The sequence below is a fragment of the Monodelphis domestica genome, chromosome 3 (assembly GCF_027887165.1).
Source record: "Monodelphis domestica isolate mMonDom1 chromosome 3, mMonDom1.pri, whole genome shotgun sequence".
NCBI classification, from domain to species: Eukaryota; Metazoa; Chordata; class Mammalia; order Didelphimorphia; family Didelphidae; genus Monodelphis; species Monodelphis domestica.
The window spans coordinates 1,462,456-1,476,899 of record NC_077229.1 but is presented as its reverse complement, the minus strand read 5'-3'; the positions used below and the strand labels follow the sequence as shown (position 1 = coordinate 1,476,899).

At 41.6% G+C, this 14,444-nt stretch overlaps 1 protein-coding gene across 3 annotated transcripts in view; it reads left to right on the top strand.

The window, feature by feature from the left end:
* The window catches only part of LOC103105264 (zinc finger protein 420-like), a 32,718-nt gene that overhangs the window by 11,142 nt on the left and 7,132 nt on the right, over window positions 1-14,444 (top strand). For 2 of the 3 annotated variants that reach the window (XM_007490091.3, XM_016432472.2), the window contains exon 5: window positions 10,185-12,345. The exons of the other annotated variant lie outside the window; for it this stretch is intronic. In XM_007490091.3, coding sequence (XP_007490153.3) covers window positions 10,185-12,049 — 1,865 coding nt within the window. In that variant the 3' untranslated portion in view covers window positions 12,050-12,345. Of the gene's footprint in view, window positions 1-10,184; window positions 12,346-14,444 lie in introns of those variants that run through there. 3 annotated transcript variants of the gene reach the window in all.

Below are 14,444 nucleotides of genomic sequence, written 5' to 3'. Positions count from 1 at the left end.
ATTCTGGATCTTTTGATGCAGTGTGTGGCTTCTGCAGGCGTCTTACCAGCACCTTCTCTAAAAGGATCTTCTTTCTTGATTTGGGATGTTGGCAAGGTTTTTTTCCTGAAATTTCTCCCCCCAAAATTTAAAATTTTAGATTTTTGGATAGTTGCACCCCCCACTCCCCACCCCCGACCAGACACCAGAATCACCCTGGAATACATGGCTGAGTTATGAGGTATAAGAAACAATTGTCAAAAGAAAAAACAAACTACCCTCCTAAAAAATCACAAACAAAGTAGTAAGGATTAAATTCTGTATAAAAGTAATAAGTACAGAAATGATAAAAAAAAAAATAAAAATCTCATGTGTAAAAAATTCTAAGTAAAAAAAAAATCACTAATAGGTTCTTGAATCACAGGCAAGGTCCAATTAAAGTGACTTATGTCCCATAATAGGGCATAAAAGGACAATAGCAGCAGTACAGCACTTTACCCATTTGCAGCCAGGACTACAGAAAATTGCCATATTATAAGAGAGAAAGGACTAGATTTTAGCAACAAATGGAAAAATTATTCCCTAGTCTGATTTTACCTTCACTGTCAGGGATGGGGGAGCCAGGATAATAGTCAACCTGAGGTACTTGACAGAATATTGCACAAGCAGTGTGGTACGAGGAGTCCTGCATCGTAACATTTGTGAAGCACCGCAACTTGGATTCTCACACTAGGTTCAAGTCCTTTCAAATTGTCATAGAAGTTCAACCATCCTCCCTGGTTTGGTTTGGTCCTTTTTCGTGCTACTTGGCATTGTATAGTGGCTCTTTTGTTCTCTTCTCCTGGAATCAGACACAATCATTAGACAAAGTCCCATAACATTTATCAATAAATGGCAGGTTTCCATAGTCTAAAGCTTCTGGGTATGCATAGTTACTGGGGCTAATAGAAACTGCAAACTTATCCTGTAAACTTTATCCTTCAAGTCAAAAAACATTAGTACTGATTTCATGTACTTCGAGTCTTACCAAGGATAGGAAAAAAGAAAGAAAAATCTTCAAATATATTATTGCAAAATAAAGAAAAATAATAAGTCATAACTTCATAATTCACAGTCTATGTGACAATGTGTTAGACAAGTAGAGGCACAACACAAAAGGTGCTCACTCAAAAATGAGATTTATATCCCTCTTAACTTGGCCAGGATCCACAGTGTGAGAGTACATAATTTTTTCACCAGGCAAAAGCCTTTTGAAAACTAGTACAACAACTAATACAGATTCTAAGAAGTACCCAAATCCCCAAAATTATAAGAGCTCATTTTAGGATAACTGCAAACAAATCCGTTCCTTGCAGCCATGAGAGAGAGGTTCTACCAGCTATCATTAGGATTCACATGAGTCTCTATAGCTACTTGCTGTGTGTCATTAAAAAGCTTTTGAAGCTCATGGATATTTGTCACAAGTTCTACAGATTTAGCCAATCTTTCAATCTCGGATGAGAGATTTTTTAACAAAAGTCTATTATTACCATCGTTACAAAATTTGGTGTGAGAACCCCTCCCCCCCCCCCCGAAAAAACCTATGTGCTGTTGATGAAGACATACAAATATAAAAATAAATATATTTTGAAGCTATTAGGCTTCACAGGAAAAATTATTCCCACCTCCTGGATGAGATTATAACACATCACATGGTAACTAAGCCGCTTGGGCACCTCCCTCCCTCTTGGTATGAGACTGTAACAGTGTAACAGAACTGTCTCCGATATGTCCCAACAATTTGCACGTGGAGCCGAGGACTAAAAAGAAAATTACTTCAGATGTCTCATCCATTAGATGTTCAATAAATGCAGAGATGGGAAAATACAACAATGCCATTGCACACTACTTGAACTACAAGTGGACCCTTACCTCTTGTTACAAACAGCACAGAGGCAGTGGTGCTCGCAGATATCTAAAAATCACTTTGAAGACCCATCAAAATCAATTGAGATATATTAGATAATTAAATTCTCCAAAACTTGCAAACAGGTTCAAACCAGTTTGATGGAGTCCATCCATCCTCTCTGTGTGACAATTCATAACAGTACAATCATAGGGGAAGTTCAAATAAAGATAATATAACAGAATATTTCAATTTTGATAACTTAGGAAGTGTTTAAGAGTAAATTACATCATGTATTTAGAATTGTGTTATAGAGACTTCATTCTGGGGAGGGGAACAAACAAACAGTTCATGTCAGTAAGGTAGTGAGGTCTGAAAAGGCTTAAAATTCACTTCCAATCTCTTTGAGGTTCCTTCTTCTCCCAAATGCCATCATTCATCTAAATTTCTTTGTCCACACCTCTGGGGTCCCCCACACTGAGGGAGGTTCCCACACTGAGTACAGATATTTGGGTATAAATTTTGATTTGCCTCATTTAAATAACTTCCTCCTATCAATATAGTTATTCCTGAAACTCCTATTCCTATTTTCCTGATTCCTCTTCTTACAACTCATAATTACATGACTCACTTTTCCACAAAAATAACATGTTAATAGTTGCTTTGTGTATTTTTGTAAGGGAGCTATGATTTCTCCCTGCCTTGCCTTTCCAAATGTTTAGGTTAATTGTTTTACTAACTTTGTCAATGTTTCTATTAAACTAGCCTTTTCTTTATCCTTCTCTCCCTGTTTATTAGTCAATTCCTTTATTTCCATCCTTAATGTTTCCCCTAAATTAATGTTCTCCTCCTTTTTCTTTATGTCCCTCAAAAGCATAAACTGCTACTCTTTTTAATTCTTCAAGGTCCATAGTAGACCAGTTTGGACAGCTTGTCATAAAATAATTAACTACCTTACAACTGTTTTTCACAGATTGTATTCTGATTTGTCTAACATTCATTTGCCTATCAAAATCCAATTCTATATACCTTCCTTCCAGCTCAATAAGTCTGTCCATAAACTGAGGGATTTTCATTGTTGTCTTGTTTCAGATTTTCCAGTTTAGTCCATGTACCAGGTCTATCAGAACAAGCTCTCATATCTTTTTAGTAATGCATTTCTAGCCTGGCATAGTTGTAAGTAATCTTGCTCTGAATTTGGGTTCCATTTGGGATCTTCAGTTGGCCATCTAGGTGTTCCCTCTCTCTGGGCCTGATTAACAAGAGAAAGAATATTATTCCTTTCCCTTTCCATTAGCAAGGCCTGGAACAAATCTTCCATATCAAACCATGTGGGATTATATGTGTGAAAAATACTCTCAATCTTATCAGCAACACACTCTGTTTCAATGGAAGGTAATTTTTCTTTGAATCTCTCAATGTCTTGTGGAGAGAAAGGCGTATGATGTCTAATATTTACTAAATCTCCATGTTTGTTATAAGTAGGGACATCCCTTAGAGGGAAAAGACCTTTATTCAAATCATCTGTGGGAACTGCTGCTTGGCCTGTTTTCTGGAGTTCAATGGAGTGGATTGTAGTGAGGCTAGTTGGGGAAGGGGGTGGATGGGGTGACTGGAGCTGGTCAAAAGGTGAGGAGTGTGAATCTTAAAAAAAACCTACTCAGACTGTACCTTAGAAGATTTGGTTTAGCTATTCCCTTCTTATAACAATGGAGATACTTGGTCTAACAAGAATCAGGAATGTTTTGGGAACTTTTAAAATTAATCCACCCTACTTAGACAGTGCCTTAAAGGAAGATAAAGTTGTAAACTCCTGATTGAACAATGAAAGTCCCTAACTCATACCTTATAGTAAAGCTAGAACCTTAAGCTAGGTCTATTTTTAAATCTAATACCAAAAGGTGTTAAGTACCTGTTTAGGTTAAATTAATCACAAAAAGGTCAAGTAACTTATAAAAGGCAAGCTTAACAAAAAGGTGTAAAGTACTCAGAAGATTTAATCTAACCAGAGAAGGTGAAAACCAAAGAAGGTGAAAACTAAGAATGGGCAGTCCTGGGAAAAAGTGTCTACTGTGATTGGTAGATGTGAAAATTTAGGGGAGGTGACATAAGAGAAAATTTCTTTAAAAGGAAGGGGTAAAAAGTCAGGAATCAATTTGAATTAAGTTTTAATTTGATTGAATTGAGTTCGCAAGGGAATTCAGTTTGGAGAGGAATTCAGTTCGGAGTGGAAGAACCCAGCTTGGAGATGGTCTTGTGGTGAGTGATAAAGACTGACTCACTCTCCCTTAGACTCAGGTCTAGGCCATTTTGGCCTAGGCCTTTTTCTACTGCTTGTCTCAGTCTGAGCCAGAGCACTTAAAATTAATTCTCCCTCTCTCTTTCTCTCTATATCTCCTTCCCTTAATTCCTTCTTTCTTTATTAATTAAAATCTCCATAAATCACAGCTGACTTGGGTATTTACAATATTTGGGAATTTTCCATGGCAACCACTTATTTTAGATTTTCAGTCAAAACACTAAAAATTATCCTTTACAGTTTTGGCCTTCACAGTTTTTAACATCTACAGGAGGCAGAATGAAAAAGTGGGGCAGGGGCTGGGAGGAGAGGAACAGGGTTGATGGTAGGGCTGAGGAGGAGAGGAACGTGGATGGGGATTGGGAGGAGAGGAGTTGGATGGGTGAGGTCTAGAGGAGGAGTCATAGCAAGGTGAATGGGATAGGTCAGGGGGAGGAGAGTAGGGAAAATGATGGCCAAGAGAATAAGTATATGAGCTATAGGGAAAATGGGTGGGCACTGGATAGTGAGGAGGAAACTCCAGGGTCTGAGTAGTAATGCTATGAAGAATGGTAAAGGAGTGTAGAGACATAGATTGTGAGGAAAGGGAATGGGAGGAGTAGGGGATGAACATGGTCTGACAGGGAGAGGAGCTGAAGGGTTGGTACAGGTGGGGATAGGAGAGATGGGTGGGCACTGAGTAGTGAGGAAGGTATGAGTGGTGGGATGGTTAGGGAAGGTAAGAGGGATAGATTAGGGGAAAGGGGATGGGAGGAGTAGGGGATGAGCTCATAATTATAATTATGGTTTTACTCAGTAGATGGCACTACTGGCTAGGGGTTAAAGTCAGGGTGTGAAAATAAGAGGTAAGGGTGTAGTCCCTTTTTAAAGCCTTTTAATCCAGTTAACTCTTCTAGGTGAAAGAGCAGGCAGAAAACAAAGCTTTTTTGGCTGAGGCTGAATTTTTTAATTTTGGAGGGGCCACAAGGTGTTCTCTCCTTCCCCTTCATTCTTGGTTGCTAAAATTCTAAAGACTAACAGGGTGGAGTAAATCTAAAATTCACAATTTCTCAATGGTCAGCTTAAACAATGAAAAGTTCCTAAAACATGAAAAAAATGGAGACAGAAATTTGTTTAATGTTATTGTGGAAGGCAATGAGAATAGGTTTAAAAAATATGCTAATATGAGGAACGAAATAATTGTTGCACAACAATAGTACTAATAATGAATGTGTATTTATTGCAATTGTTATGAATAATAATATGTATTTATTATAACTATTGTTATTAATAACATGAAATTTTCATGAACAAGTATCAATAACAATAATGAAAAATAATTGGTAGTGATCAATATTAGTTATGGAAAATTAGTAATTATTGTTATTGATAGTATTATTATTATTGTGGTCTAAAGGTATTTGTCAACATCACATTTAATTAATTCAACTTAATTTTGGCTTTGTTCAATTTGAGAAAATTGGTTTTAATTTTCATTCAATATTAATATTTAACTATTAATATTCCTTTTATTTACATGTATTCACTTTAATATTATTACTTTAAATCACTAGGTGGAATAGTAGGAGGAAAGGCGTTCTCTTTTCAATTTCATGCAGTTTAATTTCCAACAGTAGGTGGTGCGACAACTGCACGTAGAGTGGAACACACTTGGTGTTAGACTTTTATTTAAAAGCAGTTAGAGATGATAAGCCCAAAGGTGAAGAGAAAAGAATCTCAACAACAAAAAAAGCACTTCCTTTGACCTCAGTCCTACGGAATGTTTTGGTGGGAGGGAGGAAATTCAGTTTAGTCCTTCCCCTCCCACCGAGGTCAAAGCCAGGTGTTTTTCAGAGGTTTGGGTGCTGGGTCTCGAGCCGGGAGCTCCTAACTCAAATCCACTGCCTGGAAGGCCCCCAGGTTTAATTTGAGGGTTTCTCCATGCTGTGCTGTGCTGAGCTCACGCCGGCTAGGCTTTCTGATGGTTTCACGGGCCTGGGGAAGTCGGGCTGGACTCCCATCTGCGCAAAAGACGTGGACTTTTGACTCTAATCCAAGCAATACAGGCTTGGACTCTGTTTCCCGCTGCCCCACCCTCAGGCAAGCTAATAGAAATGGGGAAGGGTTGGGGGGGGCCAGGTGGGAGGAAAAGCCTCACCCAGTCCGTTGGATCCAATGGGGTAAAACAGCAGTTGCCTCCCAGTCTCAGCCAAGTTTTATTTTGCATATAAAAGCAGACTCTGTCCTAGCCCGGGTAACCAAAGCAGAAGAGCAGCTGCTCGAAAAAACCTCTTAGCCGAACCTAAGCACTTACGCAAAAGTTTTCTGAGGAGAATTTAAGAATCCCAAATAAACCTGTTAGCGGTTGCCAAACTTTTACAATTACATTAGTAGATCTACCCAGGGATTCATTTTATAGTTACTTAGGATAGTTTTAAATGTTATTCTTTCCTCTGAGCCCCAGATCACAGTTAGCCCGGTCTCCGTCCCCTTCCTCCCGTCTCCTCTCTCACTCCAAGGCCCTTCCTCATCAATGCCGGCCCCTTCACTTTTATTGACATTCGAAGATGCTGGGCTGGCGGTTTAAGAATGTTGAGGGGCTGGTCAGCCCTCCAGGAGGGGGAGGGAATGACCTTCTGGGACACAGGGAGAAGAGGTGTGGGAGAGCTGCAGCGACCAGAGGCTTCTGGGTGCTCTGGTGAAGCTGGGGCTAGATTTGGGGGCAGGAAGGCCCAGCTTGGAATTCCTTTTCAGAGGTTTTAGCAGGGGCTTCCTCCGCAAGTCACCGCACACCTGAGCCTCAGTTTTCCTATCTGGAAGATGAGGCTGTTGGGCTCCATTTCCTATCAGCTCCCTTCAGAGGATCGGTCTGTGACCCTCTTAAGAAGTCAGTGTTTGGGACTGAAGGGCCTGGAAGTCTCCTGCGGGTGCCAGAAGGGTTGAGCCTGTATCCCCTTTGAGCTCTTTAGTATTCAGAAATATGTATGAGTGCTTGTACTGTGCCAGGTCCTGGGCTGAGTTATAGGGGACATAAAGGGCTACCGTAGACACGTCCTGCCCTTATGGAGCTCACCCTCTGCTGGAACAGATAGCAGCATGCTGACAGTTCTGTAGAAGCCCTCTAGATCCCAGCCCCAGGGGACTCTGAAGAGCAGGATCACTAGAGGGGTCTAATGGGGGAGGTGGCCTGAGGCTTTAGGAGAACCAGACTGAGGATTCTGGGGGCAAGCATAGCAGAGAAAACAAGGGAAAGGCAGTAGCACAACACATTGCAAATGCCATCTCTAGTAGTTTATCCCTGAACCCCAGGAGACAGGTGCTCAGGAGACAGCATCTCAGTGGGAGGAAGAGATCAAGAGAGAATGTCTGGAGGATTGGGGAGAGATGGTTTATTGATTCCCAGAACAAGAGAGTCTTTAGCTCCTCAACGGGGGAAAGGCTGAAAATGAAAGAACAATGGGGATCCTGCAGGGAAGAATAGATGGGTATAGATTAGGGATGGGATGGGCTTCTTTGTGCATGGAAAGAGATTTTCCTTAGTTTGGAGAAGAATGACCTTTTCCTCTAATCCTGAGGCCAAAGAGGAAAGAAGGCAGCTTAGCTGGGTGAGACATGGAGGATAAGAGAGATCCAGCTTTTGTTCAGTGAAATATGAGGCCAAGTTCTCAGCTCAGAAGGTGAGGCAGAGGGTGGGAGGAAGCCATGAGGGAGAGCTAGAGATCAGGGAAATATTTGGAAGGCTGCTGTGGTGGGTGGCAAAGGGAATCCATGAGAGACATCATAGGATTGCCTTGCATGGTGAGCACCCAGCTGAGGTCAAGGAGCCTCCGTGTAGAATGGAGACAGGCAGTGGTTTCATGGTTTTCCTTCTCTCTGTTGATCTGCAGCCCATGAACAGGAGTGAAGACTGTTGCCTTACTTGGAAGCGATCCAGGGCTGAGCTTTCCCTAAATCATCAGCCCAGACCCTTTCCTGGTTTCTGGGGCTCAGGCTTTGTCCTGTTCTTGCACAATCAGGTGATGACAGCACCTCACTTTAGGGAGAGGAGATCCTAGAGAGAAGCCCCTGGGATCTTCAGATTGGTGTTCACTACTGAGAAATAAGGGCAAGAGAGGGACAGAAACTTGGCTGGGGCCAGAGCATGTATTTGCCTTCCAGGAGAGAGACCAGAATGCAAGGATCCTGGTAGAGGTTCAGCCTGACATAAGCCCTGGGCCCAATCAGTAAACATGTATTAAATAATAAAATATGTTCTAGGAACCATGCTAAGCCTTCTGAAAACAAAGGAAGGGAAACACCAGTCTGGGTTGTCCTGGAGCTCACAATTTAGAACCCAAACATGGAGGTGGTTTAGAAAGAAGCAACAGATCGATCCTGAATCTTACTTTGAGATGACCCAAGGAGAATCCATATTGTAGTTGAGGAACCTGAGACTTGCCCAGGCTTAAAAGTCCTACCAAGTTTCTGAGATACAATGAGAATGTACCATCACCTGCATTGGGACTTTAAAGAAGAATATCACGACAAAGTATAAGATGGGAAAGAGGAAGACAACTGTACAAGCTTTCTTGCCTATTTCTTTATAAAAGAATCATGGACTCAATTTACTGTATGAGACATTTTTAAACATGAGAAATGCCATGTTTTTGTTTAAATTGTATTTAGTAGTTTATTTTAGTGAAAGGAGGTGTTTAAAGAAAAGTAATGGCTGCTCTCAAGGAGTAGGGAACAGAACAAAGTCTTTTATGCCTTGTTTAAGGGTAAATTTAGGGTTGTAACTGAATATAAATTTAATTGATTGCCAGGGAAGATCCCAAATAAAATAATCAAGTCAGTTTGGAAATTTTATGGTCGTTTAGTTAATTTAGAGGGAAGGAATTAAGAAGAAGAGAGAGGGAAAAGGGCATAGGATTTCTCCAACCTAGCCAGGGGGAGTTCAAAGACCTCCACCATGAGGTCTCAGAAGATTAGAGGCTTCCTAAGAGGATAGTGTTTTGGAAGGTAATGGAAAAAGAAATCAACCTAAACTCTGAGAGCTCAGAGAGGATGCCTTACCTGACCTACGATATTAAGCTTCTTCCAGTTACTGTATCAAGGATGCTCACCGCCAAACCCGGACAATAGCTGCAGCCACTCCAAGATGCCATGATGCTCAGCACGCTGTTGCCAGCCACCTCTCCACCAAAAGAGCCGAGAGAGGAAGTAATGTGAAATGTATAGACTTTTTATATCACTTCCTGCGTCTCACATGTACCAATGGTAGCTTAAGCTTGACTTAGGACAACCCAGGAGTCTGTCAGTTGTTTCTTATTTGTCATTTGCTAGCACATGTCTATCATAGGCCATCCTTTTCAATACTTAATCCTTAAGTAGGGGTGTAGACATTCCTGCTTTGTTAGACTAAGCAGGGTGGAGTCAATCTAAAATTCATACTTGGATAAATGCAAAAAAGAGCGCTAAATTTCTTCATCTGATCTCAGATACTGGAACAAAAAATAAGATCAAAAGTAATCACAAAGGGCATTGCATAATACTTGTGGAGAACCTAGATGATGAAGTAATAGGAATATTTAGTGTACCTGCACCCAGTGGTGTCATACCTATAAAGAGAGAATTGAATGTACAGACAATGAAAATGAAAGCAAAAAGACTGAATGTGAATAGTCTATTACTGTGGACAGAGTCTGCCCAGTCACAAGATTTGGTCTCAGCTGCCAGGATTTTAGGTCGTCACTCATCCAGCCTTTCTGTGGTCATGGTCTGAGTTAGGAATATAATAAAGATAGGCTATCCAACATCCCAGATTTGTTATGAAGAGCCAATGAGATCACACGGGAGGCTCTTTGTTGTTTAAATTGTTCTTTAATTTTGATGTAATGGCATTTTCAAAGGATGGATTGTGTCCATTTAAGTCAGAAGACTTCTTCTTACTTGAGGAAACAGGATATAAAAGGATTTATGTTCTGACAGTTGAGGAAAGGAGATAGAGTTATATATGTGTATATGTCACTCTATGTATATGTTACTGTTTGTTTCTTTTAGAAGGAGAGATTAGACCTGAATTGGAGGCGAATCCATCAGAGATGAGCCCTTTTGTGGAAGAAATGGAACAAAGATTCATGAGTGATGGTCCCAATAAGTTTGCTTTCAGAGAATTCTGTGTTGCACCTCAAAAACTATCTCATATTGAACATCAAAGAATGCACACTGAGGAAAAATCTAGTGTAATTAGTGAGTGTCGAAAAACTTTTATGCACAGGGCCAGTCTTGCTAGACAACAGAGAATCCACACTAAAGAGAGAACCTATGAATGCAAGGAATGTGAAAAGACATTCAGTCGGAGCTCCAGTCTTGTTGAACATCAGAGAATCCACACTGGAGAGAAACCTTATAAATGCAGTCATTGTGGAAAGACATTCAGCCAGAGATCCACTTGTGCTGTACATCAGAGAATCCATACTGGAGAGAGACCTTATGAGTGCAACCAGTGTGGAAAGGCATTCAGTTGTAGATCTGCTCTTGCTGTACATCAGAGAATCCACACAGGGGAGAAACCTTATGAATGCAACCAGTGTGGAAAAACATTCAGTCGTAGTGACAGACTTGCTGTACATCAGAGAACTCACACTGGTGAGAAACCTTATGAATGCAACCAGTGTGAAAAGACATTCAATCGGAACTCCAGTCTTGCCATACATCAGAGAATCCACACTGCTGAAAAGCCTTATGAATGCAAGCAGTGTGGAAAGACATTCAGACAGAGCTGCATTCTTGCTGCACATCAGAGAATCCACACTGGTGAGAAACCATATGAATGCAACCAGTGTGGAAAGAAATTTAATCGGAACTCCAGTCTTGCCATACACCAAAGAATTCATACTGGGGAGAAACCTTATGAATGCAAGCAGTGTGGAAAGACATTTAGAGAGAGTTCCGCTCTTACTGTACATCAGAGAATTCACAATGGGCAGAAACCTCATGAATGTAAGCAGTGTGGAAAAACATTCACAAATAACTCCAATCTTTCTGTACATCAAAGAATCCACACTGGGGAGAAACCTTATGAATGCAAGCAGTGTGAAATGACATTCAGACAGAGCTCTAGTCTTGTTGCACATCAGAGAATCCACACTGGGGAGAAACCTTATGAATGCAACCAGTGTGCAAAGACATTCAGAAAGAGCTCCAGTCTTGTTGCCCATCAGAGAATCCACACTGGGGAGAAACTTTATGAATGCATGCAGTGTTCAAAGACATTCAGAAAGAGCTCCAGTCTTTCTGTACATCAAAGAATCCACACTGGGGAGAAACCTTATGAATGCAAGCAGTGTGAAATGACATTCAGACAGAGCTCCAATCTTGCCATACATCAGAGGATCCACACTGGTGAGAAGCCTTATGAATGTAAGCAGTGTGGAAAGACATTCAGACAGAGCTCCATTCTTGCTGCACATCAGAGAATCCACACTAGGGAGAAACCTTATGAATGCAAGCAGTGTGAAATGACATTCAGAGAAAGCTCCAGTCTTGCCATACATCAGAGAATCCACACTGGGGAGAAACCCTATGAATGCAAGCAGTGTGGAAAGAAATTCAGACAGCGCTCTACTCTTGCTGCACATCAGAGAATCCACACTGGGGAGAAACCTTATGAATGCAACCAGTGTGGAAAGATATTCAGTCATAGCTCCAGTCTCATTGCACATCAGAGAATCCACACTGGGGAGAAACCTTATGAATGCATGCAGTGTTCAAAGACATTTAGAAAGAGCTCCAGTCTTACTGCACATCAGAGAATCCACACTAGGGAGAAACCTTATGAATGCAAGCAGTGTGAAATGAAATTCAGACAGAGCTCCAATCTTACCATACACCAGATGATCCACACTGGTGAGAAGCCTTTATGAATGTAAGCAGTGTGCAAAGACATTCAGACAGAGCTCCATTCTTGCTGCACATCAGAGAATCCACACTGAGGAGAAACCTTATGAATGCAAGCAGTGTGAAATGACATTCAGGTAGTTCTCCAGTCTTGCCATACATCAGAGAATCCACACTGGGGAGAAACCCTATGAATGAAAGCAGTGTGGAAAGATATTCAGTGATTCAGAATGAGCTCCCATCTTTCTGTACATCAGAGAAGCCATACTGTGGAGTAACCTTACGAATATAATTAATAAGTAAATACATCTCAAAAATATAATACTTGTAGTTATTGGATATTAATTTTAATCTTATAGATCTGAGGGGCATTTGTTTTTATACATTGAAGGATGTTCTTTTAGAAAGGAATTCCACAAAACAATGTTCATGAACATATAATACGTGTGAGGAATACATCATGACTCCCAATAGCAGGAAATGTGCAGTTTGGCATTTTAAGAAATGTAATACATTAGGAATGTCCTGAGTTCCAGAGCCTGTGGGATGTGTTATTGATAAATGGGCCCCTGAAGCCATTTTTGATGCTTTAAAGTTTGAAAAAAAATGAAAAAGGCTTAGATTTTATCAAATGCTTGGGCATAAGTCAAAGGCAGCTCAATCATTCTATCAAGCAATGAATCAACACAAGACACTGACAGAAGAGAATGTGGATTTGACTTCAAAATAATGTAATCAGCCCTCACCCATTTCTTTTTTCTCTGCCTAATAAGGCACAAAAGGCCTGGTGAAGACTGATCCAGTGAATTTTAAAATTACTCCACAGTACTTTAGGGGAAGATAAAATTGTAAACTCCTGATTAAACAATGACGGTACTTAACTCATACCTTATAGTGAAGCTAGAACCTTAAGCTAAGTCTATTTTTAGATCTAATACAAAAAGGTGTTAAGTACCTATAAAGGTTAAATTAATCACAAAAAGGTCAAGTAACTCACAAAAGGTGAGTTTAAGAAAGATGTGTGAAGTATCTCAAAAGATATAATCTAACCAGAGAAGGTGAGAACTAAAGAATGGGCAGCCCTGGAAAAAAGTGTCTGCTGTGATTGGTAGACGTGAAAATATAGAGGAGGAGACTTAAGAGTGAAAGGTCTATTAAAAAAAAAAGGATGAAAAGTGCAGATTAAGTCATTTCGGAATTGACTCAGTTCAGGGCTGGAACTCAGCCTGGAGGATAGCTTCCTTGAGACAGTCTCGTTGGTGAATGATAAGACTGACTCCCTTTCCCTTCAGCTCAGGGAGGCTACTTTGGCCAAGTCCTTTAACTACTGCCTGGCTCAGCCTGAGCTGGAGTAGTTTGAATTAACCCCCCCCCCTCTCTGTCTCTCTGTCTCTGTCTCTGTCTTTGTCTCTGTCTCTCTCTCTCTCTCTCTCTCTCTCTCTCTCTCTCTCTCTCTCTCTCTCTTCCTTCTCTCTATATTAATTAAATTACTATAATTTCCAGCTGACTTGGGTATTTTATTATTTGTGAATTTTCCCTGGTGACCAAATTAATTTAGATTTTTCAAGTCAAAATGCTAAAATTATCCTTTACAATCGACTGACCCAGGAAGAAGACCCCAGGTCCTCTGTCCTAGAGGAAGAAGCTTGGCTAGAGTCCTCAGCAGACCATTTAGCCTTGCCCAGAGTGCCTAACCCTTTCCTTTTCTTAAAAACGTTCCTTTCCCCATCTGTACCTCACCTAATCTCCACTTAAACTCCTTCTGAAGCCTCCTTGGAAGCCCTGAGTGACCCATCCAAGCCCAGAGCCTGGAGGTCAGGAGGAGAGCCTGTCCCTGGGCCCTCCCTGGTGCTGGAGGACACCTGGCCACACCCACTGAAGCAGGGTGGTGGATATAGGAATGGCAGCATCTGGGCCTGTCAGGCTGGAAGCTAGGCATGCTCATTCAGGTAGGGGCTACTGAGGCTGGAAAACCCCAGAACAGGGTTTATGTGGGGGCGGCCAGGGCAGACCCTGTTGTTCCCCTTGTGGACAAGTAGTGATGTGGCTCCTGGAGGCCTGGCAAAGACACAGCTCTGAGTTCTTCTGGATTTCAGCCTGGGGGAGCTTGGCCAGGCCCTTGGCTGGGAGTGGGGCCTCAGGGTCAGGGGTCCATTCCCTTTGGCTCTGGGCTCTCTGCTGGGGCCACACTGGGATCCTTCAGGGGGTGGCATCCCCAAGATAGGAAGACTTCCTCTGTGTGTGCCTGTGAGGAAGGAGAGAGGGGGACGGCTCAAGGGGCTCACAGGGTCTTCCTTGGCCTCAGGGGAGACTCTCCCCAACAGGGGGGAACAGGGAGCCTCAGACTGGGAAAAGGCCTTGAACTGGCCAGGAAGAAGCCCTGACCCCCTCTGGCACCATCTTTGGCTTCATTCCATTCAG